Source organism: Phyllostomus discolor, chromosome 4 (genome assembly GCF_004126475.2).
Source record: "Phyllostomus discolor isolate MPI-MPIP mPhyDis1 chromosome 4, mPhyDis1.pri.v3, whole genome shotgun sequence".
Taxonomy (NCBI): domain Eukaryota; kingdom Metazoa; phylum Chordata; class Mammalia; order Chiroptera; family Phyllostomidae; genus Phyllostomus; species Phyllostomus discolor.
The window spans coordinates 50407734-50432425 of record NC_040906.2 but is presented as its reverse complement, the minus strand read 5'-3'; the positions used below and the strand labels follow the sequence as shown (position 1 = coordinate 50432425).

Below are 24692 nucleotides of genomic sequence, written 5' to 3'. Positions count from 1 at the left end.
ACTAATTGCTTGTTTCTCCCAACACCCCTCTGAGGAAGATCAGTAGTATTACTTGAAAATATAAAGTGCTATATAATTTTGCACTTACACAGCCCCCTTCATGGAGCACCTCCAAGTGTCTCACAAACATTAACTCATTCCTCACAAGGCTCAGGTGAAGGAAGTCAGAATTTTGCTTTGTCTTCATTTTGCACTGCGATTTTCTGAGAGAGGTGCAAGATGAAAGAGTTTCTGGCGCTGCACTGTTTAGCTTGCCAGATAATGCTTCCTGTCTAGCGGCCCTTTGGTCTCCCCTGGTGCTGCAAGCAGTAATGCTCTTGTGTTTAGCCAGCCCTGCTTAGAAGGTTCTCTCCTGAGCAGAGTGGTTTTACTGGTTTGTACAAGAGTTTGAGAACCTGCAACCACACCATGTGGTGCTTTGCTTGCACCGTGTGGTGGGAGAGCGCTAAGCTCTTTAGCGGGTCTGCTCTCAAAAGAGACGTCTGCATCTATGAGGGGCTGATCTCCCATTCTTTGGGCCCCACCTCCCCCTAGACAATGCTGTGTGGGAACCGAGCTGGTGGACTGGATGCTGCAGCAGACTCCGTGCGTTCACTCCCGAACTCAGGCTGTCGGCATGTGGCAAGTTCTGGTGGAAGACGGTGTCCTCAACCATGGTAAGACGAGTCACAGTCCCTGAAAAACCCTCAAGAAATGCTAAATGCATTTCCCTGGGTAAGTTGTTGCTGAGCTCCCAAATGGGCAAGACAGAATTATGATCCCCTTAGGGAGCCTCCAAGCTTAGCATCTTCATTTAGCAATACAAATGCAGCGAGCGAGTGGATACTATTGATTGCTGCGTTCCACCGCTGTACCCTCCTAACTTGGGAGACTGTATAAAGGAAAATGAAATTGCAACCCGAGTGCATCAGTTCCAATTATGTTTATTAGTTTGCATTCATGGTTCATTGATAGTGTGATTATACTCTGAGCACTGCGCAGCAATCCTGATGCAGGGGCAGAATGAAGAGCAGTGAGATGGGTGGCTGGGCCGACGACGAGGAAGAAAATAATGAATCCTAGGGCTGCCCATTAACCATGGCGTTGTGTGGGAGGCCAGTTTGCACACCCACAGGAGGACCACGTTTAATATCAGGAATGCGCTCCGCAGTGGCAGCCCTGATCTCTGCAGAGTAGCTGTTCGGGCCTGATGTGACTGTGGTTGAACTGTGTGTGCCATTTGTGCGAGGACCACTTTTCCAAATGGCCCAACTATTAAAATCTTTCACTTAATTCACCAGCATCTGGGAACCTACTGGTGGCCTTGCCAGTGTTTCTCAGATTTTAATGCACATACCAGCCACCTGGGACTTTTGCTAAAATGCAGATTCTGATGCAGCGGCTTCGGGATGGGCCCTGCAAATGCATTTCCAACATGCCGCCCAGAGGCTGCTGCTCTGGGATCCCGTTCTCACCTTCCCTGTATCTTTTGTCAGTGGTGGTGCTCCGACATGAAAAGGGGCTTCAAAGCTTTGAGACATGTAGATGAGGGATTCTGAGCTAAGTTCCCTTAGTCCTTCCAGATCTAAATCTTTTTGTTTGGAGGAAACTAGGGGAAAAACCTTTAAAAATCAGAACTGGATGGGAATTACCATTCAATCTTCCTAGGGGTAGGTGAGGGGTATATGACCTAGAAGCTTGGTCTAGTCAGCTTTGTTCAAACAATTTTACTCTAATTTTTTAACTTGTAGACAAACATGTTTGTGAACAGTACATATAGTAAGAAAAACATGAATTCTGATTCCAACAAAGTAAGTTGTTGTTTTTAAGTCTGTACTTTCAAGTTAGAGCATGATCTGGCAGTTGGTCATTTTCCTTTTTGGGGAAGATGTACCACATGCCAGAAAATGTCATCGGGGTAATTTTTGCTCATCTCAGACAAGTTGGCAGGTTGTCCTGCAAGAGTCCTAGGGTGGTCCAGGAGACAGGCGGGTCAGAGGGAGCTGTGAGGTGCCCGGCTGCAGTTGGGAGGCCACATCTTGCAGCTGCACTGCCCTAGACAGGTGCAGTGAGAAGGCTGAGGAGTCTCATCGTGTTGCTACCACTTGACTATCTTGCCTGGCATTGTCCGTTTGTGTCTGGTAGCCAGGGCCAGGAGGCAGAGGTGCACCAGCTGACACTTGCCTCCATGTTTCCCACAGTGGACCAGGAGCATCATTTCCAGGACAAATATTTATTTTATCGATTTCTGGATGATGAGCACGAGGATGCCCCCTTGCCCACTGAGGAGGAGAAGAAGGAGTGTGATGAGGAGTTTCAGGACACCATGCTGCTGCTGTCACAGATGGGCCCCGATGCCCACATGAGGATGATCCTCCGCAAATCGTGAGTAAGAGCATGGCACCCACCTGCTGTGTGTTGCCAGGGACACCCAGCGGGCAGGCACACACTCGGGGTAAGGGGAGGACAGGCTGATTTCAAAAGCTCTGGCCTCACCCAGCGCCAAAGGAGAGACTCTGAAGGGTGAAACGGCAGTACTTGTCTCTTTCCTCTTTTGTTTTTGAGCCAGATAATTTCATTTCCCTTTTGCATGCTTTAAAAATATAGCAATTTTTTTAATGGTCAACTCAAGATCAAAAAACTGAATGCACCTGTTAACCGACCTTTGGCCAATGACAACAAACTGCTGTTTCTATGCCAGACCATCACAGCCCCTTTCTTCCAATGCAATCAGGCAGAGGCTGTCAGAACCTCAGGCCTGTGCTTGCACTCATTCATTCATTCATTCATTCAGCACATCCTTTCACCGTTCTGAGCCTTCTGCTCTTTACCTTAAAAACACACGCTAAAGAGAATCACACTGCTCCGTTAAGGCTTTGGGGCCTCCGTTCGGCCAGGGAGGCACCCTCTCCCTTCTCTCTCAGCCGAAACCCACCTTCCCTCCTGGAGCAGCTGAAGTTGAGGACCTCAGCTGTTTAATCAGATCAATTCAGAAAGCAGGGACTCTTCCTTTCAGGGAGCTCTCCGAATTGCTAGGAGGAACACGCAGAAGCTTGCACCACGGTCCCAACCTCAAGGAAACCTGTTCGATGAGGGAGAGCTTGGCACTTGGTTCCAAAAGCACTACACACAGGCTTATGCTTTCCTGCTGGAAATGAAATCGTCCTCCACCCTGCAGCCAGTGCCAGCCAGCTGTGCATGTCAGCGCTGAGTCACTGGCTTGGCGGACCTCCCTTTATTAGCGGGTTTCCACAAGAGGGTTGAACTCCACATGTCTTCTGTGTCCACTGGTCACTTTCCAAAAGTGAGATGTCCCTCAGACCAGCTACCTCAATGTCCACCCCTCACACCAACTCACAATAGCCTTTCAGCTCACCTTTCTTTCCTTTCCCCAGGATTCTCCCCCTTTGACTTGCCCTTACTCAGTGCTGCATACGGCTTTTCAACATATTTCACTTTTTATCACACCATGTCCCCTTTGGCAAGACTTTCTCTTGGGTCTTAATGTCCCCTGCCATGTGTTTAAAGGCCTCTCATCCTTGACTCTAGGTCTAGTGGTTTTTCTCTCTTTTAGCTGCAAACAGACAAAATTTATTTTTCCTTCAACTTTTTATTTCTTCAAACAAAAATTTTATTAGAAAAATCCCAAATATCAAACAGAAAGCTAGAGTTTCACAGACATAATCCTAAGTAGCATCCAAGAAACCTTCCCAAGCAAAGTATGCTCTGTCTGCCCTGAAAGATCCTAGGGGCAGCGGCTGAGGGGACACGAGAGAGCCCCCAGGGCCTGGAGAACTCAAACAAACACCACCTTTCTAAGCCATGCTTTTCTTTCCCATCAGACTGCTTCCCCTCTCTTCTCCACACCCCGTCTCCCCATTGTCTTTACTTCCTCATCATTTCCTGGATCCATCCCCTACTTGCTGTTTTTGGTGCCACTTTCATTAAAGTCAACACCATACAGGGGCTCTGAATCCGAGATGGGACAGCCGCCTTGGGGCATTTGGAAATACAGGGGGATGTTTGGTTGTCTCAGTACGTGAGGGGCCCCACTGCTGGTGTTCATTGGCCAGTGACTGGGATCAAGGGATGCTAAGCACACCTCAACACCAGAACCCGCAAAAGGAGGAGCTCTCCTGGAAAGAATGCCCCTGTTGAACATGGCTGTAACCTGTGAGTTCCTTAAAGGCAAAAACATACCTCATTTTACTCCATTCATTCATTTATTCATTTAACCAATATTTATTGAACATCTGTTTTGTTCTAGATACTATGGTAGTTGCTAAGGCTGCAGCATTGAATGAACAAGAGGGTTGCATTTCCTTCCTGGGGCTTTCTTCTGGTGCAGGAGACAGACCTTACACAACTAATTATGCAAGCAATCATTTTATCACAGCCGCATTTTGTACAGCAAAGGAAAATGTAATGGGTGTTAGCCTGAATATAATATGCAGAAGGGGGTTTCATCTGCTGTGGGAGTTAGAAAAGGCCATATCCCCATGAATTTACAGCCCAGCTAAATGTTCCCTCGGTTCTTGAACTCTGACCAAGGGAGGCAGAAATATCATTCTATTTACAGAGATTTTTGAGTATATACCAAAGAGGTTTAAAAAGTAATAAAATGGTTCCTGCCTTGGGGAGTTTATAATCCAATGGGAGAGGCACTCCCAAATTAGATTCAGATGCAACAAACATTTAGTGAGTGCCTGCTACGTGCTAGGCGCCTGCTAGGAAGCTTCGTGCTAATTGTTTGATTTGCCCTCACAAGAGCCAGAGAGCTGTTTTCATGAGTCACCCTTAGAAATGGAATTCTGTTCCTGTGCTGCATTTCTCTCCCCTGAAGTGTTGAATTGTATGGTCCTTGGCAGCCCAAAGATTCTTCAGAGAAAATTACATTGCCACAGATTGAAATTTTCCAGCCTATCACTGGTTGTTAAAGAGCAGGTTTCACCAGAATATTTTGGGCGCCCTTGGGATTTTTCCCACCTCCCAGATTTTATGAAACTGCAAACATGGGAAGTGGGCTGGTGGTTCCGCTTTCAAGTCTGTGTCCTTGGGTTTTCTTTCTATCGCAAAGACAGTCCCCAAGAGACAGAAAACTAAAAGAGAAGGACATTATTTAACGAGACAGACTTTCAAACTCTACACACACACACTTTTTTTTAAAAAATATGATAACTTTTGGAGTTTCTACCTTATTTTATTTAAGTGGAAAGAAAGTAAGCTTAGTTGATCAAGAATTTCCGGCATCACTGCTGTCCTTGAAGAGACCAGCTGAGCACTTTGCTCTTGGAGACTTGAGAGTGGGTTCATAGGTCCTAAAAATGTTGCCTTTTTACCCCAACTGCCAAGTCATTCAGAAACGTGGAGGCGTGAGAGGCATTGGCTCTGTATCGACCGGAGCAGGATCCCCGGTTTTTTAACTCAGCACAGCTGCATTTTATAGCAGTCACCACTGCCAGGGAGGTTGCAGAACTCTGATAATTACTGGGAAAGAAATAACACAATATTCTTTGATGAGAAGATTACTTTGAGAATTTGATTGTATAATGAAGATGTTGCTTTGAAAGGTACTTCCTATTGTTCTGAATCTGAGACTCGCTGGCGGGGAAAAAAAGTGTCACTTGTTTTGACAGGCTACTTAGAAAAATTCTCTGTTTATTACATTAACTGCGGCATTTTAACTGTCAAACTATGAAAGAATGTTCTGTAGTTTAAAAAACAGAATAGAGCTTCAGGGGAATTTTTTTTGGCACACTCTTGTTGCTATTGGTATTGGGAAAAAAAACATACATTCTGAATGTAAAATTAGCTTTTTATGTGGTGGCAGGCAGAGTGACTCACAATGCCCATGCTGGTTTCACAGGTGCAGACCTGGATGGCATCTGGGGGCAAGTGCCATAGAACAGTGACAGTTTGACGGTGCTGTTGTTGCAGCTCGCAGACAGGGCCATCAAGCCTAAAACGAGGCCTTGGACTTATTGTTTTGATTTTGCTTTGTTTGCAAGCCTACAAACAAGAGGTTACCCTACGGCAAATAGATACAGTGGAGACCCTTACAGTAGAGACGTACATTCTGGCTAACTTGGAGCAGACACTCTGGATGGGGGGCATGGGCAGAAAGATGCAGAGTGGCCAGGTCAGCAGGGGGTATAAACTTGAAACCAGCTGGATAAAAGAAGGCTTCAAGGGGACAAAGGAGGCTCTTGCCATACAAGACTCCCAACTTCTTCTTCCAGGTAAAGTGAGATATAATGCTCCACTATGTAGAAAGATCTGTAAGAAACCAGCCTAAAGGTGGGAGAGAAATGAAGTAGATGCCGTTTTTCAAATCTAATTCTGGGTAGGTCTGCAATTCTGAAATTCCCTAAAAGCCTAGAAGCTCAAGTAGTTCAGAAAAAGATTGTCAGTGAGATCTGAGCAGACAAAATATGAACTTTTAACATTTATTATTATGTATTAAACATATAAAATATGTTTGTTTACTACATATATATAACGAGAGAATTGTGCTGGGTTCTGTACTCTTTCAAATGGGTCGGAAATTCAGAAACTTCAGTTCGTTTATTTTATGTGAAAATGTTTGCTAGCATATGCTATAGGGCATCAGGTTGAAAGGGAACAATTTGAGATGACATAAAACGGTGGGGGAGGTGTTTGGGGGGTGTTGGCTGTTCCACACACTCGCTCTAGAGGGCACTTGAGACGTGTGTATTTTCTCTTAATTAGCAGAGCCTGTTTTAAAAGGGTCTTTATTTGCCCAAGCTGTTTTTGAGGGTGTGGAATTTGAAATCCTGATTAATTACAGGAAAATTTGCCTCCTCAGCGGAACCCAGATTAGCAAACCTACAGTCAGCAGTGCCTAGGGTTTTGATTTTTGTGGGGGTGTGCCAAGAGTAGGTTCAGAGTTGTAAAGTCCGTTCTCAGATGCAAATGAGGGGAGAGGAGAAGCATGACTGAAAGAGCCTAATCTTAATGAAATAAACTCACCGCGGATCTTTCCTTTCACAGTGGGACAAACTTCACCATTGTTTTTCGCGGAAGGATTGCTGTGCCCTAGTGAAAGCTTGTAGAATTTACCAGAAGAAAGGATTGCGTTAAGTGGGCCATGCCTTGCAGTTGGATTTGCCTCCCCTGTCTGGAAGCAATTTCCCGCAATCCCTCACGTTGCCGTGCCCCAGAACCCAGTGGTGGGGGTGCTGCCGCGCGGGTTCAGGTTTAGGGGAGGGGGAGGCTGACCTAGCTCCCACTTGTAGCCTAGGGTTCATTATAAGATTATCTCAAGATTTTAATAACTTCTGATTGTTAAAGTCAATCTGTTCTCTGTAGAAACTTTGGAAATTGAAAGGAGGTAAAGACTGTAAGTGACACTTACAATCCCTCCTCCCAGAAATAATTATTATTAACATTTTGGTGTTTATCCCTCTGGTTATATTTCTATTCCTATCTTTTTACACTTAATAACATATCCTGTCATTCTCCCTTCACCTTAAATATTCTTTAAAGATGGGATTTTTAATAGGTGCATAGTAATCTATCCTCTGAATGTTCCTTAATACATTCAGCTTTTCATTGCTGGATGTTTAGGTTAATTCTCAAGTCCTTTCTTCTTTTATTTTATTATATTTTTAATTTTATTCTTCAATTACAGTTTGCACCCACCGTTATTTTGTATTAGTTTCGGGTGTAAGGCAAAACAGTTAGGCATTCAGACACCTCATAAAGTGATCCCCCCAGTATTCCCAGCACCCACCTGGCACCACACGTAGTTATTACAGTATTATTGACTATGTCCCCTGTACTTTACTTTATCAAGCCCTTTCTTCTTAACACCAGCAGAACACAATATTTTAGTGCTCTTCTTCCTGGAACAAAGAGAGAACTCCCCAGCAGGTGTGGGGAGGAGGCAACATGATGCCAGGACAGTTCCATCAGGGAACAGTAAGCTGTTTCTCACTGGAGGAGGGCCCAGACCAGGAGCGTTAGTACAGGTGGCTGAGCGTTAGGCCGAGGTCAGACTGAAGGGGTCTGCTACCCTCTGTGTACCTTGGATATTATTAGCCACTTGGGGCACCGCTGGGGATTTTAGAAGGAAGTTCGGTGTGGTCAGCTTTGCAGTAGGTATGTTTCTCTTCTGTCTGTGAAGACTGGTTTGGAGGGGTTGAGACCAAAGACAGGACATCAGATACTGAGTTTTATGGATTAAACTTAATTATATTTTGAAAATTTAATGACAGCATATGAGATACATGCATTTGACCCAAGAGTCTGCTCATAAAGTGAAAGAAATCCTGAGCACAAGAGCCCTGGATTCCAGTCCTACCAATTCACCAATAAATCACCGACAACTCCAGACGACACATCTCCTAAGCTATAAACTAAGGTCAATAGTGTCTACTTACCCTCTCTCACCTTCACAAGAGGATTGTACTTCATCACAGCCAACAGTTATTGAGCTCGTGGGTGCTAGGCACTGTGTTCGACGATGATCTGGTTCGATTCTTTCAACAGAACTAACTATTCAGTAGTTATTTATATTATCCCCATTTCATGGACTAGGAAACAGGCTCAGGTTACTGTGTTTATCCCAGAAGTGATGGACCCGGGATTTGGTCCAGGTCCGTCTGACCCCAGAGCCTGTGTGCGTCACTGTGCTCTACCCCCTGTCCTGGGCCAGAGGGACTCAAAGGGGCCTCTTGGGTTTACCCTTTAAGCACTGAGGAAGAAATATGTTGAGGAAATCTGATTTAAAAATAATTGTTACAAACAAATCTTATCTCCTTCAATTATTACCATATAGACTTGAGTGGAGTACAAGTGTACCATCTACTCTAGAAAAACATTCACATCAGCCCCCTAGCCAGAATTACAAATAAAAACTAATAATTAATAAATGAATCACACTGAAGCTTATATAGTAACCTCCCATAAAGCACCTCTACAAATCTCAGAATAACTCTGTGCACTGAGTAGGCCTTATTTCCCACAACTTACAAATGAAGAACTTGAACTTGGTAGATGTCAAGTACCTTCCTTAACGTCACCCAGTAGCACATGTGGCTGAAGCAGGAACTGAGCCCGTCTGCTTACTCCAAAATCCAATTTTATTTTTTTATGTCTAATATTCTTTCCTCTCTACTAGGTTTCCTTAACTCTGTCCTGTCTGGTGGACTTACTAAGCAAACAGTGAAATCCAAAGTAATAGGGATGACCCCACTGTCCCTGATTAGTTAAGAACCAATTTTTACAAGAAAAATGTAATAATGCATTCTTGTAAGCACCTAACTCCTCAAAACAGTTTGCATTTTCCATCTAATATGCATGTGTGCACACACATATACATGTGTGTATATATTATGTGTACGTGTGTGTATGTATGTGTGTGTGTATAATGTGTGTATGCGCGCACGTGTGTGTGTGTGTGTGTGTGTGTGTGTACGTGCCTCATACACAAAGGCAGGCAGCTATACTAGCTGATTCCATCCAGTTTTTTTTTCAACTTGCTACTTAGGTGTTTTAAAGGAAAATACAGTTGCACTTTTTAAATGGTTTGATGTTAAACGTCTAGCATGTCCTTGTAGTAAATACTTTTGCTGGAAAGATGTTGGGAATATTTAGTTTTCTAAAAATGAAAAATCTCAAATCATATTGTCCTAAAAACACTTAGTACTCAGAAGCCCTGAAGTACGTTTCCCCCACCCCGTTCTGATGGGTGACTTTACTCCTCACAAATATTTATAAGCCATTTGCTCTTTACAGCAGCTATAAACTGTGTTCATTTCTAACTTTACAAGGATGGAAAGAATCCCCATGTACACAGGCTTTGCTATCAGAACTAAAAAATGCCTAATTGCATCTGATAACCTTAAAATGCGCTTTTCTGGACTAAAATAAGGCGAAGGGGTGGTGGCATGGCAGGGAGGTGAGCAGACAAAGCGGGCAGGACACTTCCTTTTTATTTTATTATTTTAATCCTTGCCTGAGGATATGTTTATTGATTTTAGGGAGAGAGAAAGGTAGAAAGAGAAACATTGATGTGAGGAGGAAACATCAGTTGCCTCCTGTATGCACCCTGATAGGGGATTGAACCCACAATCTAGGTAAGTGCCCTGACTGGGAATCAAACCCACAACCTTTTGGTGTACAGCACAGTGCTCCAACCAACCAAGCCACCCAGCCAGGGCTTGGCAGAACACTTTAAATGTCAAGTCACTGGGCTCCTAGAATGATTCTACACTTACGACCCAACTGTTAAGAAGTAAAGGTCCTGGGAAGTGAAGAAAAGAAACACAATTTGTTGATTTGTCTACAGGGGGGTGGGAAACCGCAGCAAACTTACCAGTAAGGGAACTGTAAGAGGTGAGTTCTGAAGAAGATCTAGGAGTGCTGGAAAGTGACCCAAGTTGAAGAAGTAACTTTGTAAGCAGTCAAGTCAACTTGGCTGAGGAGCAGTGTTGCATTCCCACGCCCAGAAAAAATATAGTGAAGTGTTTCCTTTGTTTTTAAGCTTGACTGGGGCTTGTGTAGGTGCTTACAATGTTGACTTTTCTGTGTTTTCCCCATGTACCAAGGAATAGGTCTGCTAGGCGGCAGATCCAGGAGAACTGGGTTATCTGCTTTCTCATGCGCATGTTTTACCTCTGTCCATGTGAACGTGCCTCTTGGTGCTGGATGAATCCCTCATTTTATCATCGTTCCAGTAACTGAGGATCTCCCTCTCTCTGACCTTGATAAATTCCTTGATAAAACTGTATTTACCAGCAGCTTCCAATATCACCTGAGCCCTCCCATCCTTTAATGTATAAACTGCTTCTCCATCCATCCCCGTTTATTATCTTGTCTGTAACTAGACACTGCTGCCAGAATGCATCCCCTGCAGAAACTAGGCCTTTCCACAGCAGGATCCGACAAATCCACATCAGTGTGGCACCACGCAGGTTTGTAAAGAAGCAGGGATGCCTAATATCTCTCCCTGTGACATCTGGAGAAGGACAAGTAAAGACCAGGTACATTCACCGGCTGCTACTCAGAGCCGCCGGAGAGTCAATTCAGTTCCCCAGCCTCATCGGTTACTCCTTGAAGGTGCCTGGGAGATCCCTCCTCCTGCTCCGGGCGCAGTGTTCCCTTGACTCTTGAAAGCCAAATTGCCTTCAGTCCTTGGGACCCTTTCATTCCTGTCTGCACAGGCTGGGAGCTGATTTACAGAATCTCTTCTCCATTTTTTTCCCTGTCACCCCTGTAAAGACCAAAGCATGAGAGGTGCTTCATGCCACTGTTTGCCAGGAGAAACCTGCTTTTAAAATGCGACTTTGTTCAGTGATTGTGTGGGGAATGCTCCGTTGTAGATTTATCAGGTGCTCTTTTGAAGGCGTGGGGTAGATGAAGAGGAGAGCCTTTGTCGAAGGCCGGGGAGGAGAGTTGAGTCTTCTCTGAGACACTAGATGGCGCAGCAGCTCTGAGCTGTGGCCTCGCAGGAGGCGGGGCCTGTTCTCTGGTCCCCGCGGCCATAAACAGGATGATCCCCCTAGGCTGGGAGAGGGGCTCACACGTGGATTCAGTGTGGTGGCACAGGTCTGGCCTCTTCCCGGAGACTTCCATCAACTTTCAGTCCTAATGACATGTTGAGGCCCCAGGCAACAGTGACTTTGCTGGTAGCAAACCTCTCCCGAGTCCTTTTGTTGTTTTGCTAACTGCCATATACTCATTTTTTAAAGTAAGTCTCTTCCCACCTTGCAGTGCTGACTTCTGGAACTTCATTAAAATTTTTCTGTAAACAGAACCAAAAAGTTCATGGCCACCTGGCTGGATTGCCAAATGACAGTGGCCTGCCCTGTGATTACTTGAGCACTGTAGACCTCGGGGTTGGTTTTTTGCTTTCTTTTTTCCTTTCATCTTGAATGTTATTTAGGGCTCAGAGACTAAACTGTTTTTAAGCTTTGTTCCATTCTGTTTCAAACTGCTACCCTAGCTTTCTCCACAGCATCCGGGCAGTTCCCCAGGGACGTCTTTATTTCTCCACAGTGGCTATTATTGATTCACGAGCACCAGAGGGTGGAATAAGCTGCCTCGTGGGTCTCTGGGCAGGTGTGGTGGTCACTCCCCCGACAGAGCTGCCCCTGAAGGCGTGGGGCCATGCTTCCTGGCAGGCTTTGCTTTCTGAGAGGCACCTGCTGCTGAGCAGGCATGCTGAATCCCTTCATCCTCCCACAAACTGCCTAACTAAGGAGAATTTTCCAGGAATGGAGCCCTTCTGGTGATTTTCCTCCCAGAAATCCTGCCACTCCTTGTCCTCCTCCGTGTCTGGCAGGAGGGCCAAGGCTTTCACACGCTCTGTTCTGATTCTTTCTCAGAAGCAGGCTCCTTGCTGGGCGTTTGTCTTAGAGAGCAGGTCTGCAGTGTTAGCCCAGCAGTAAACTCTGTACTGCCATTGCTCTGTGCAGGGTGGGGAGGGGGGCCCTGAACTCGACCTCTGCCTTGTGCTCAGTGTGGGCGGGCTCTGCCCGCGGGCCTGACTGGACCAGCCTTGCAGGGAACCGCTCTGACCCTCTCCTGTCCTGGTCTTATCAGCAATGCCGTCTTCCTCTGGTGCTGGTTTTCTTCTCTCAGTGTTGAGTTGTGGCCGCTTCCAGTTATTTCTTAGACATTTTATGTCTATCTGTTTTCTGTCATCCAAGAATTCCTGCAGCTCTCCGACCAGCCAGTAGTGCTGTTCTGTGGTTTGTGGTTCATGGTGGCGGTGCTTGTCTGCTTTACGTGGTGTTTGGATTTTCAGATGTCTTCCCCATCAGGCCTTCAGCACTGCAGACAACAATCTGGCCGGAAAGGGCCCTGCCTAGCAGGCGCTACATGGTCTTGAATGATCACTTCTGTCCAGGCCCCCCTGATCTTGACTGAGTTTGTCTGAGTAACTTCAGCTAGTCTAAGATGGTAATTACTTCCTCACAGTTGGGTGAATAAGTCTATCTTTTAGAAAATATATCTTTTCCATCATTATGGAAATCCTAATAGCAGGATTTAGAGGAAGAGGCAAGGACCAACATTTTCATCCTTTTTCCTTCCTCCATTAATTATTTGTCAGGATACAGTGAGTTGTGTCACGGCCACCTTGTTTTACTTGACCGTGAATAGGAAGGGGAACAGAGCATAAGCTCCCATTTTTTCAGGCCACAAAACAAGAACTGGTTCATGATGTTGCTTCCATAGATCCCTTGGGCAGATCCTGAATTCAGCATGAATTGTGAGAACTAGTGTATTCATTCATTTGATAAGCTGTATTGAACCTCTGCCCTGATAATAATTCATCCTCCATTTGTATCACGATTGCAGTGTATCAGTGCTTTGTGTATGTTAACTCGTTTGATCTTTACAACAATCCTGTTTATTGTTCCCACTGTGCAGATGCAGAAACAAGCATTCTGGGCACTAGGAAGTTGATGATTTAGGTCTCAAATCCAGTTTCTGCTTCCAATCCAGCGCCCTTTGCACTACCAGATGCTGCTTCTCTTGAGAAGAGCAGCCCAGGGTTATGGATATTTAAGCAAGTATCATTCTTCATAGTATGTTGTAAATACCACAATAGTGGAACCATGGGTTATGGAAGAATAAAAGATGGAAAACCAATTTCACCTGAGAGATGAGCTGGGATTAAAGCAGAAAACAATTCCTAGGCAAAGAGAGAAGCATGTGAAAAGTCTTGGAGATATGGAAGAGCATAGCATATCTGAGGAATGGAGAAATATCTGGCATGGGTGGAAGAGACGGCAGAGCCGTGAGGGAAGACATGAAGAGAGGGAAGACAGGTGAGTCTGCAAGAGTGCACTGAGAGCTGCTTCTAAAGGGCCTTGTGTGGTGACGAGGGGGCGCCCTTGCCCAGACTGAGCTTGTGGAGCTTGTGGGTTAGCTGGGAAGAGATGGCCAGGTTGCTCTCAGAGCTCAGGAAGCAGATTTGTTTGGAGATAAAGATTTAGGTCTCAGCATATATAGATGAAAGTTGGAGATTTTTCCCAGGAAGAGAAATCAGAACAAAATGAGAACAGAGCTGGAGACAGACTGTTGGGGCACGGCACAGTTTAGGAGGTGAACAGAACAGACCAAAAAAGACGTTGAGAGGAAATGTTTAGGAAAGCTGCAAGAGAGAGCCAGGAGGGTGAGGGCCTCAGTCACAGCTCCCTGGTGTTCGGCCTCGGGAACTGAGTGTGTTCCAAACACTGCCTGAATGTTGCCGTCGGTGCCTCTCTTCTCACACACTCTGGTGCCGGTCCTCAGCCCACCAATAATGGCTCAACGGGCGGCTTGAACCAGCTGTGTCAAAATTTTAATATGCTGCATTGGAGACCTTCCTTGTAGGTTTTAACTCTTGGTTAATATATAATCAGTTTTAATGTGATATGTAGATTCTAAGGGCAACACTTTTTAATCTGTAAGAATTAGTACAAAAACTTTTTAATTAAAAGAATCAATTAAACCTGAAAAAAGAGTTGATCGATATGGATTTCATGTTCATATTATGTAAAAACACTCTTCCTAAACTCATATAGGTCTGCTCCCAAAATTCTAAATTTGAATCTGTTAAGATTTTGGAGCTAAATTCTAACCCTTTTATGCACTGAGGTTTTCTCCTCCTTCACTAACAGCCCATCCTGCAGAGGTGAGAGTGAGACTCAGAGACGGTTTCTCTTTAGCCAGGCTTCTAGGGAGGCCCATGCTATTTGCAGCGGATGTCAAGTAGCAGGAACAGCAGGGCAGCTCCTTGGCTGAAGAGCCATAATCCTATTATGCCTACCTTGAGACTTTCACCTTAGCTGCCTCTATTGTAGCAGGTGGACTGAGGTGACTCAATTGACTTTTAAATCCCCACGGATCCTCGTTTCAAAATCCCACGTCTAGGTCAAGTGGTAGATTAGGCCCCTTGCTAAGAAGGCCTGGCTCCCTCAGCACCCTGTGGCCAGAGATTTTCCTTTGGTGTGTTTTGGGTCCCATACTTTCTGAGTTGCACCATTAGGCACTGGATTGATGCACAGTGGTGATCCTTGGCAGGAGGTGAGCCTGGCTGGCGTCTCCCTGGGTCATGGACTTAGTACCTGTCTTGGTGTAGTCAAAATTAGGACATGTATTCTCCGTTGATGCTGTAAGAGAGGGATATCATATTCCTTTGTTCACATCAAAGCTGTCCTTGAGAAGGTGATGTGCAAGGTGTGCAAAGAGTTTTCTTCCTCCGATTAGCCCCACTTGATCTGTCATCTATGATAAATGAAAATTATTTAATCCAGTTAACTATTTTAGAATATTTGTGATTGAGTTTTGGTTGCTCAGAGTACTTATCTATAACTGACTAAATTTCAGGTGTAATTTGCTGGCCCAAATGTTGTACTTTGTCACTTTAACTTCTTGTGCAAAAAGGTTTGAGTTTTGAAAATCATTCTGCTGGGTATTTTCTTCCCACTTACACAAATAAGTATGCAGGTGCCTTCACGTTCAGTGGTTCCTTCAGCCCTCACATCTTTCTCAGACAGGAAGCATGTCCCCAATTTACAGGTGACACTGTGGCTCTGATGTCACACAGCTGGTGAGGGGTGGCACTATGGTTAAAACCTTATCTTCAGACTCGAAGTCCAGTGCTGTGTTCAACACATCAACACTCCCCAAAGTTATTTGACCAAGGAACATTTTTTAAAATCATATTTTATTGGTTATGCTATTATAGTTTTCCCAATTTTGCCCCCTTTGCCCCCTCCACCCAGCACCCCCCACTCCCTCAGGCAATCCCTGCACCCTTGATCATGTCCGTGGGTCATGCGTATAAGTTCTTTGACTCCTCCATTTCCTATACTGTCCTTTACATCCCCATGGCTATTCTGTAACTACCTATTTGTACTTCTTACTCCCCTCACCTCTTCACCCATAACCCTACACCCCCTCCCATCTGGCAACCACCAAGACACTCTCCATATCCATGGTTCTGTCTCTGTTCTTCTCATTTGCTTAGTTTGTTTTTTAGATTCAGTTGTTGATAGATACGTATTTATTGCCATTTTATTATTCCCAGTATTGATCTTCTTTTTCTTAAGTAAGTCCCTTCAACATTTCATATAATGATGGTTTGGTGATGATGAACTCCTTTAGCTTTTTCTTGTCTGGGAAGCTCTTTATCTGCCCTTCAGTTCTAAATGATATCTTTGCTGGGTAGAGCAATCTTGGCTATAGGTCCCTGCTTTTCATGACTTTGAATATTTCTTGCCAATCCCTTCTGGCCTGCAAAGATTCTTTGGAGAAATCAGCTATAGTCTAGGTAACTGCTTTTCTCTTGTTGCTTTTAAGGTTCTCTCTTTGTTTTTGAGTTTTCGCATGTTAATTATGCTGTGTTTTGGCATGGGCCTCTTTGCATCCATCTTGTTTGGGACTCTCTGTGCTTCCTAGACTTACATGTCTATTTCTTTCACCAAATTAGGGGAGTTTTCTTTCATTAATTTTCCAAATGCATTTCCAATTTCTTGTTCTTTCACTTCTCCTTCTGGTGCCCCTAAGATGTTGGAACACTTGAAGTTGTCCCACAAGCTGCTTGCACTGTGCTTGTTTTTTGCTTCCTTATGTTTCAAATCATTGATTTAATTCTTGGCTTCATCTACTCTACTATCATTTCCCTGTAAATTCTTTATTTCAATTACCGAATTCTTCATTTCTGACTGGATTTTTTTATGCTATTGAGGTCCTCGCTAAGTTCCTTGAGAATCCTTATAACCAGTGTTTTGAACTCTGCATCTGATAGATTGCTTATCTCCGTTTTGTTTAGTTCTTTTTTCTGGAGTGTTGATCTGTTCTTTCAATTGGGCCATGTTTCTTTGTCTCCTCATTTTGGCAGCCTCCCTGTGTTTGTTTCTATATAGTAGGTAGAGCTGCTTTGACTCCCTGCCTTGGTAGTGTGGTCTAATATAGCAGGTGTCCTGTGAGGTCCAGTGACACAGCCTCCTCTATCACCCAAGCTGGGTACTCAAGTTGAGCCCTTTGTGTGGACTGAGTACACCCTCCTCTTGAAATGAAATCTTTATTGCTGTTGGCAGGTCAATGGGAGGAGTTTACCCAGGCCAGTCAGCTTCGGGGACTGGCTGTGATCACTGACCGCCAACGTCCACCCTCCATAGAGGATCATCTGCGCAGGGGCAGGGTGGAGGTGTTCCACTGTGGTCTGTTGCTGTCCACTGGGTGCATTGGCCCTGGAGTTTCCTGGGTGGTGCAGACCATGGTTAGCCCCTACCTGTGCTTTGTCCAGGGCACCCTGCCTAAGCTGTAAAGCAACCTGAGATGGCTGCTACCTGTGCTGGGCTGGAGATTCAGAGGTGAAGTCAAGCTGTGATTCTAATCTGACTGCTGCTAGGGCTCACTGAAGCCAGCTGTTGCTTGTTTGATAGGATTTAGGAGCCAAGATCAGCTATTCTTAAAGCCGTTTGGGTGGGTCCATAAGTTGGATGGGATAGAGCTCTCTGTGGATCTCCAAGGCTGGCTGCTGCTAGTGCCAGGCCTGAGGCCACTTATAAAGAAGTACGGGGGGTGGGGGCTCACTGAGGCTGGCTGTTGCTTGTTTGAGAGGGATTTAGGAAGTTGTGAAGCATGTACCAACAGGCATTGATACATAAAAGCAGCTTGGGTGGGCCCATAAGTTGGGTAGGATGGAGGCTCTCGGGATTGGCAGGGCAGGGCAAATAGTGTTAACCAGGTTGATAGAGTCTCAGATATGGCACCCGCCTGCCAGATCTGTGGCTTTGTAAGGGGAGGGTTCAGAAAAGGGCATTGGCTTCTGTCTACCTTTCTGTCTGGGAGAAAGCTGTCCCCAAGTTCTCACTCTGATGCCAAACACTTCAGTTTCTCCGTGTATGCCACTGGTGCCTTTCAAGCTGCTACCCTGGTGCTGGAGCTCAGAGGGAGTGAAGCTGAGTAAGTCCATGTGTGAATTCTTTAAGAGGAACTGCTTGGGACTCCAGAAGTTTCTTCCCTTGACTCAATCTCTGCTGATTTTTGCAGCCAGATGTTATGGGGACATCTTCCTGGCATGGAACCCTGGGTTGGGGGTCCTGATGTGGGGCTGGCACTCCTTGCTACCAAGATATCCCTTCGGAATTTTCATCCCCACATTTGGATGTGGGACCAGCTCATTCTGTGTTCCACCCCTCCTACCAGTCTGGATAGGTTTGGTTTAATCCCATAGGTCTTGGACTTCCATTCAGCTTGATTTCTGATGGTTCTGAGTGTTGGTTGTTTTATATTTTACTTGTCATTTTGATGTGGCTGTGCGAGGAGACAAGCTGTGTGTGCCTGTGCCACCATCTTGACTGGAAGTCCCAATGAACACTTTATAAAAATACAGTGTAATTAAGGTTGGAATGTCATCCTTAATTTAATGTTTAAATGTTTAGTGTATATAGTAACATCAAATAATACCATAAATTACTAATTTTTTAGCTTTATTTTTATTGTTAAGACTATTACAGATGTCCCCATTTACCCCCACCTTTGTCTGCCTTCCCCCAACTCCGGCTGTCCCCCCTCTGGCCTTAACCACACTGTGGCCTGTGTCTGTGGGTGACCCATATGTGCCCTTTGTCTCACCGCTCCACCTTCTCTCCTCACCCCCGCCCCTGACAGCTGTCAGTCTGTCCCATGCGTCCAAGCTTCTGTTTCTAGTTTTTGTTGTTTTGTTCACTAGATTCCATGTATAAGTGAGATCATATGATAATACTATAAATTAGTCAAATTTTAGGGCAAAATACATAAAATAGACTGATGATGATACAACAAGTAACATACATGATTGCAGAAGTTAGCTGCAAGTAAATGCTGCCTGTGGATATCGACTTCCTAGCACTCTCACAATTAATAACTAGTTTGTTTTAAAAACAAATTTGAAATTTAAAATTTCAATAACATATTAGTCGGGGTTTCTTATATTGCAGAGAGCAGTAGAAAATCTAAATTACCTGGCCTCTGTAGCTCACTGGATTGAGCGCAGGCTGCGAACCAAAGGGTTGCCAGTTCTAGTCCCAGTCAAGACACGTTCCTGCATTGCAGGCCAGGTCCCCACTTGGGGCCATGTAAGAGGTAACCACATATTGATGTTTCTCTCTCCCTCTGTCTCCCTCCTTTCCCCTCTCTCTAAAAAGAATAAATAAATAAAAATAAATAAATAAAATCTTAAAAAAGAGAAAATCTAAATTATGACCACTTATATTTTCTCACTGATCTCTCATTAAATGCTGTCAGTGATTCCAGAACAATTATAGACATGAAAGATGACTAGGAATCCACCCTGTCCTCCCATGCCAAAATGTCCATAACATCCACATACCCTGTGAAAAGCAGATGATTGGATACTAGTTTTATAATAAATTATAGGGGGGAAGTTAACTAGTACACTGATCAACACCTCCTGGAACAGTGGTCATCATGACACAGAGTTTGGGAAATGTAAGTACATACCTCTCTTCTTTACCTTCCCCCCTAGTCCAAGTTGCTACTGTTTGTCTTCTGCCATCTCATGCCCTCACCTGTGCAGGGATAGGAAAGAAAATATCGAGTCTCTGTACACCCTTTGTTAAGTCCTATTGTGGAAGCATTTACATAACCCGGGGCCTAGTGGCAGCAGCATGATTATTCTGTTAGGCCAAGATACCACACAGGATCCCAAGGAATCTGGATCAATCATCCAGCTGATGAAATAAATTGTTTCTACTTGTGTTAAAAGACAAGTTTTGTTGTTATTGATTAAGATGGTAATGAAAAGCCATTATTAAGGGCGATCATCTACAAAGCGGGAGATGGGTTTGCCAACTACACACAGTGTGAGCAGAGATGGTCCTCCCTGTGCGACTGGAAGGGAAGGGGACTCCGTGCACGTTCTGGCACTGAGAACACACTCCTTTCAAACGTTCCTTCGGGGGTTGTAATGGCGTAGCCTGACCCTCTGCCAACGCCTTTGTATTATTCCTAAGAGATTATTCCTAAGAAATCTGTGAATGCAGTATTGACCCTTGCATCCATTTCTCTATTTCAGGCTTCAGTGATGAATTTTTTCTCATTATTCCCTTGTTACTCTTTTCTCTGCAGACCTGGCCAGAGGACTATGGATGACCTAGAGATTATCTATGAGGAGCTCCTTCACATCAAAGCCTTATCCCATCTTTCTACCACCGTAAGTTGCCCCTTGTTGAGCACGGTCAGGGGGACCTTGAGTTAAATGCACTGTTAGGACGGGAGGAGTCTGATATGGGGTGGAGGGCAGGAGTGCCTGGATTCTACCTCACAAATCATCCTTAGTCTTTCTCATGAGATGCTAAATAAGTTATACCTGAGAACAATCACTGTAATGGATCATGTATTGTCACATCTTTAGTAGTTGCCACCTGCTCTAAACCCCAAAGCAGTATGGTGTGAGTAGGATTGAACATAAGCTTAATCTTTCCAAACCTGAACCTTGGAACCTACATACTTAGACAAAAAAGCCAGGCCTTAAAAAGGGGCCCTGAGTTCCTTCTATGAAATGCAAAGCCAGAGGGAGGAAGGAGAGAAATCAAGATGACCTGTCCTGGCCCAATTGGCCAGCTTTGCCCAGGTTTGCTGCCCTTTTGAAAAACAAAGGAGAAGATTCAGGAGAGCATTACTTCAGCTATGTTAGGGCCCAGCAGCAGCACCCAGTAGTGGAAAATGGCCGATGGCTGTATCTGACTCTAAACTTTTGCATGATTAGGATATTTAGGAAAGTATGGGCAGAAATTTGGCCTCTGAGTAGGGACAGAAACAACTCCCTTCATGAAAGGAACATAGGAATAGGATTTACAGACAACACACCTCTTATATGCTAATAATTTAATAATAATAATAATAAAAAGTTGTTTCAATGTTCGGAAATTCTGTACCAAGGCCCCTTAGCAACACCTGCATTCCCAATTTGCATTTCATTCCCAACTTCCTAGTTGATAGTGAGCTATCACTTGGTAGCAGTCCCTGTGGGCCCTGCCCTGGGGGGAGGGTTGAGGTCTCTGCAGAGAGCAGTGAGGCATTTGTCAGAGCCCCAAGCAGAAGGGCTCCAAACCCTTCCGCCTTCAACCCAACAGAGCTGCCTTCACAATCCTCCCCGCTGCACTGCTGGGGGTGCAGACGCTCGCTCACCTACGTGGAGTAACCAGGGGTATGGTCCAGCCCAGCCTCCGCTCCCACCCACCACTGCCCTGTCATTGTCACTTCATCCTTGGGGGCAGGGAGGAGGTCTAGTGCCTGGGAGCCTCGCCTGGGAAGCCCCAGCACGTGTAAGCACCTTGGGGCCCCACTGCAGAGGAGGCGAGGGAAGACCCCTTTCCCTGCCTGCACTCTAGGCCCCCAGCACACCCGTTCTGACTTCCCAGGCCCGATGGAATCGAGTGGACCGTGGGTAGTCTCTTCTCCCTCAAGCTGCGGGTACCCAGGCACTGTGGGGAAGTCTCAGTTTACTTGATTTTCAGGGTGATGGAGCCAAAATCTGGGATGATAATTTGGAACTTAGTTTTTGTCATTGTTTTTTTTTAAGCTGTCTTGGAATATATATCTGCTCACACATTTAAGCTTAATTATTCAACTTGAACTCACTGAATTTTCCAACATGTTTGCAGTGATGCCTTATGTGGGATGCAGGAAAGGGCCTCTAGTAGCAACAGAGTCATAGGATGTTGTAGACACTTCACCTTCTCATCTAAGACAAAAGCCAGGCAATGAAATTGGCCAATGCAGATATGTGAAACCACATTTCCAACGGTCCCCTGAGCAGTTGTCTTGTATGAATTGGCTTATGAAAGAGCTTTTGTGAGAGCTTTAAGTATCTCGTGGCAAAACTAGTGAAAGAGGTTCTAGACGACACTAAGAGCGAGCAGAGGCGGGGATGGCCGTCAGGGAAGAAGGGGCGGTTGGCTCTGTTCAGAAAAGGAAGGTGCCCCTCCTGCTGCCCCAAATCTGGGCTTTCCACATTCCTTCTCTTCTTCTTCCAGGTGAAGCGGGAGTTAGCAGGGGTTCTCATTTTTGAGTCTCACGCCAAAGGAGGCACTGTCTGTAAGTAAAAGCTGCAATCGGACGTTGGGCCTGGCTGGCCCCCTCGCCAGCATGTGTCACGGGGGCCTGGCTGCAAATACTCCCCTTCCCTGGGCCTGGATCAGACTTGGCAAGATGTCCTGTGGCACTTTTGTTTTCTGGGACCTGTGGCCATTCCCAGGAAGTGTCCGATATTCTGCGGCAAGTGGTTTTCCGGGACCAGCGTGGGAGCGGCTGCTGATCTGAGCCTCTGCTCGCTCCCTATCCCCTGTCTCGGGTGGTGTGGAAGGAAGCTGGGATGAAGCTGCTCTTCAGGCAGGAGCTTTCCACAGTGACCTCACTCCAGGGGGTGGTTTTGGAAGAACTCACCCATCTCTTGAGAGGGCTACTTAGAATGATAAACGATCCTGTTTTCCTTTTCTTCTCTCGCTTCCATTATCAGCTCCAAGCCTGAAAGAATTTCTTTGACCCAAATATTTACACAGTACTAATATTTCGGATCTCTCCAGAGTCCAGACTGTAATTTAGTTCTGTGATTATATTTGAAAGCAAAAAGTGAAATTTGATATCAATAAATGTGAATAAATTTATTCAGCCTAGCGTTTCCCACTAATCTGCAAAGTCCGTCTTGAAAAGTAGGGCCAGTGGTCTCGCCTGGTCGGTAATGCCACCCTCTCTAACCTCTCTTGGAGAGGCGCGTGCGGCGGCATGCCGAGGCTCTCAGGAGTTCTGCCATGAAGGGATGCGTGCACTCCGTTTGGACGCGAAATTCCTAAACCTAGAGACGCAGAAAGAACACTTGTTTCATGGACACCAGTGAGGGTTTCAGGGGACATTCTGGGAAAAGTCTTTCTCCTTCTTCGGGCCAAGTTACGTTAGTCAAACAAGCAGGGGGCAAAAATTGTAAAGGCAAAAAGTTGTGAAAATTACATTTCAAAATGTTTTCCTGTCATCAAAAGTGGCATCTCTAACACTGATACCTAATGTAGTAAGAATGGCCTCTCTTGAAATTTGAAAGGTTTGCTTTAGTTCTTTTCTTTTAAAGATTTTATTTATTTATTTTTAGAGAGGGAAGGGAGGGAGAAAGAAGGAGAGAGAAACATCAATGTGTGGTTGCTTGGGGCCATGGCCTGCAACCCAGTCATGTACCCTGGCTGGGAATCGAACCTGAGACACTTTGGTTCCCAGCCCACACTCAATCCACTGAGCTATGCCAGCCAGGGCTTGCTTTAGTTCTTTTTTTAAATCTTTTAATCTTTAAATTTTTTGGTCAGTGGTGATCTACAACTTGTCTTTCATTCTTTTCACTCAAACTTACTGATTGTTTTCATTTTATAATGAAATATTTAAGTATTTCAAACAAATAATAGAGATTATTACACGTACCCTTTTAATCTTTATTAAACACTAACATGCAACATTTTTTATGTTTTCTAAAGAAGGAAATTACAGATCCAGTCATTTCCTCCCTTGTCTCATTCTTCTCTTTCCTTCCCCAAGTAATTTCTATCCTAGACATAGTGGTTATCATTCCAACCCATTTTTAAGAAAAATATATATGTAGACATCTATAGCCGTAAACATAAGTAGCACTGATTTGCATGTTTTCAAATTTCACATTACTGGTCAGATTATTTTTAAAAACTATTTTCTATGGCACAGTAAGTTTTGATGAATGGTGGGTGAGAGCGTGTGGCCTGACGAAGCGAATTGCTGGTGAAGTCGTAGCCAGTAAAAACGGACCCTTCAGGGCGGGGCGAGCAGAGCAGCCTTCTGTCCCTGCTGTGTTCTAGAGAAAAGGAGATGATGTTCCACCCGAAGACGTCAGTATTTGCCAGTACCTTTTTTCCTTTGGGAATAAATGCGTAGTTCTGGGAACTTAAAATGAAGGTCTGATGAGCTGTAACTTATATTGATGTGCTTCTATTCTTGTTGTAAGTCTTTTTATCTTTTTGCATCTAGTGTTCAACCAGGGAGAAGAAGGCACCTCCTGGTACATTATCCTAAAAGGATCCGTGAATGTAGTCATTTATGGCAAGGTATGTGTGTCTTTTTCTATTTGGATCTTCATTATGTTCCATTTACCAGTGTGGCTCTCAGTATTAACAATGTAGTGCTACAATTAAACTTGCAATGACATTGTTACTCAATGTAGAAAAGTCACTATAGCATCTCTAATCATAAATTATCTAAATTACTATACTCAGAGTAGCATTGAACTTTGTGGGGGCGCATCACCTTAAAGATTATAATGTATACATTTAAGTAATTCCATAGCCCATATTACTCAATGAAAGAAAAGTGTAACATTATAATTTAATTCCATAACTCCTCTGTGGCATCCCTGGGTACGGCCCATTTGTATACACAGTGTGTGAGGCGGGGGACAGAGGGTCTCGTGGGGGGAGGCTGGTGGGCATCAGGTCTGTCTCAGGGTCACCTTCACCCGAACGTCTGCTCTCTCCAGGGCGTGGTGTGCACCCTGCACGAAGGAGATGATTTTGGCAAGCTGGCATTGGTGAATGACGCCCCCAGAGCCGCCTCTATTGTCTTGCGAGAAGATAATTGCCATTTCTTAAGAGTAGACAAGGAGGATTTCAACCGGATTCTGAGGGTAAGTCCAAGGCAAACTGGCTGAGGGGTGTCCCATTTTCCCTCTGGCCAGGTAA

The 24692-nt window shown here is 44.9% G+C and overlaps 1 protein-coding gene across 12 annotated transcripts in view; it reads left to right on the top strand.

The window, feature by feature from the left end:
* RAPGEF4 (Rap guanine nucleotide exchange factor 4) overlaps nt 1-24692 on the top strand; it is a 277233-nt gene that overhangs the window by 194602 nt on the left and 57939 nt on the right. For all 12 annotated transcript variants that reach the window (XR_004902609.1, XM_028509418.2, XM_028509417.2 and 9 more), the window contains 6 exons: nt 535-656; nt 2181-2364; nt 20074-20158; nt 21984-22044; nt 23986-24062; nt 24491-24637. Coding sequence is in view for 11 of the 12 variants with exons in the window: in XM_028509418.2 (XP_028365219.1) it covers nt 535-656; nt 2181-2364; nt 20074-20158; nt 21984-22044; nt 23986-24062; nt 24491-24637 (676 nt within the window). In the remaining variant the exon portion in view is untranslated. The remainder of the gene's footprint in view (nt 1-534; nt 657-2180; nt 2365-20073; nt 20159-21983; nt 22045-23985; nt 24063-24490; nt 24638-24692) is intronic.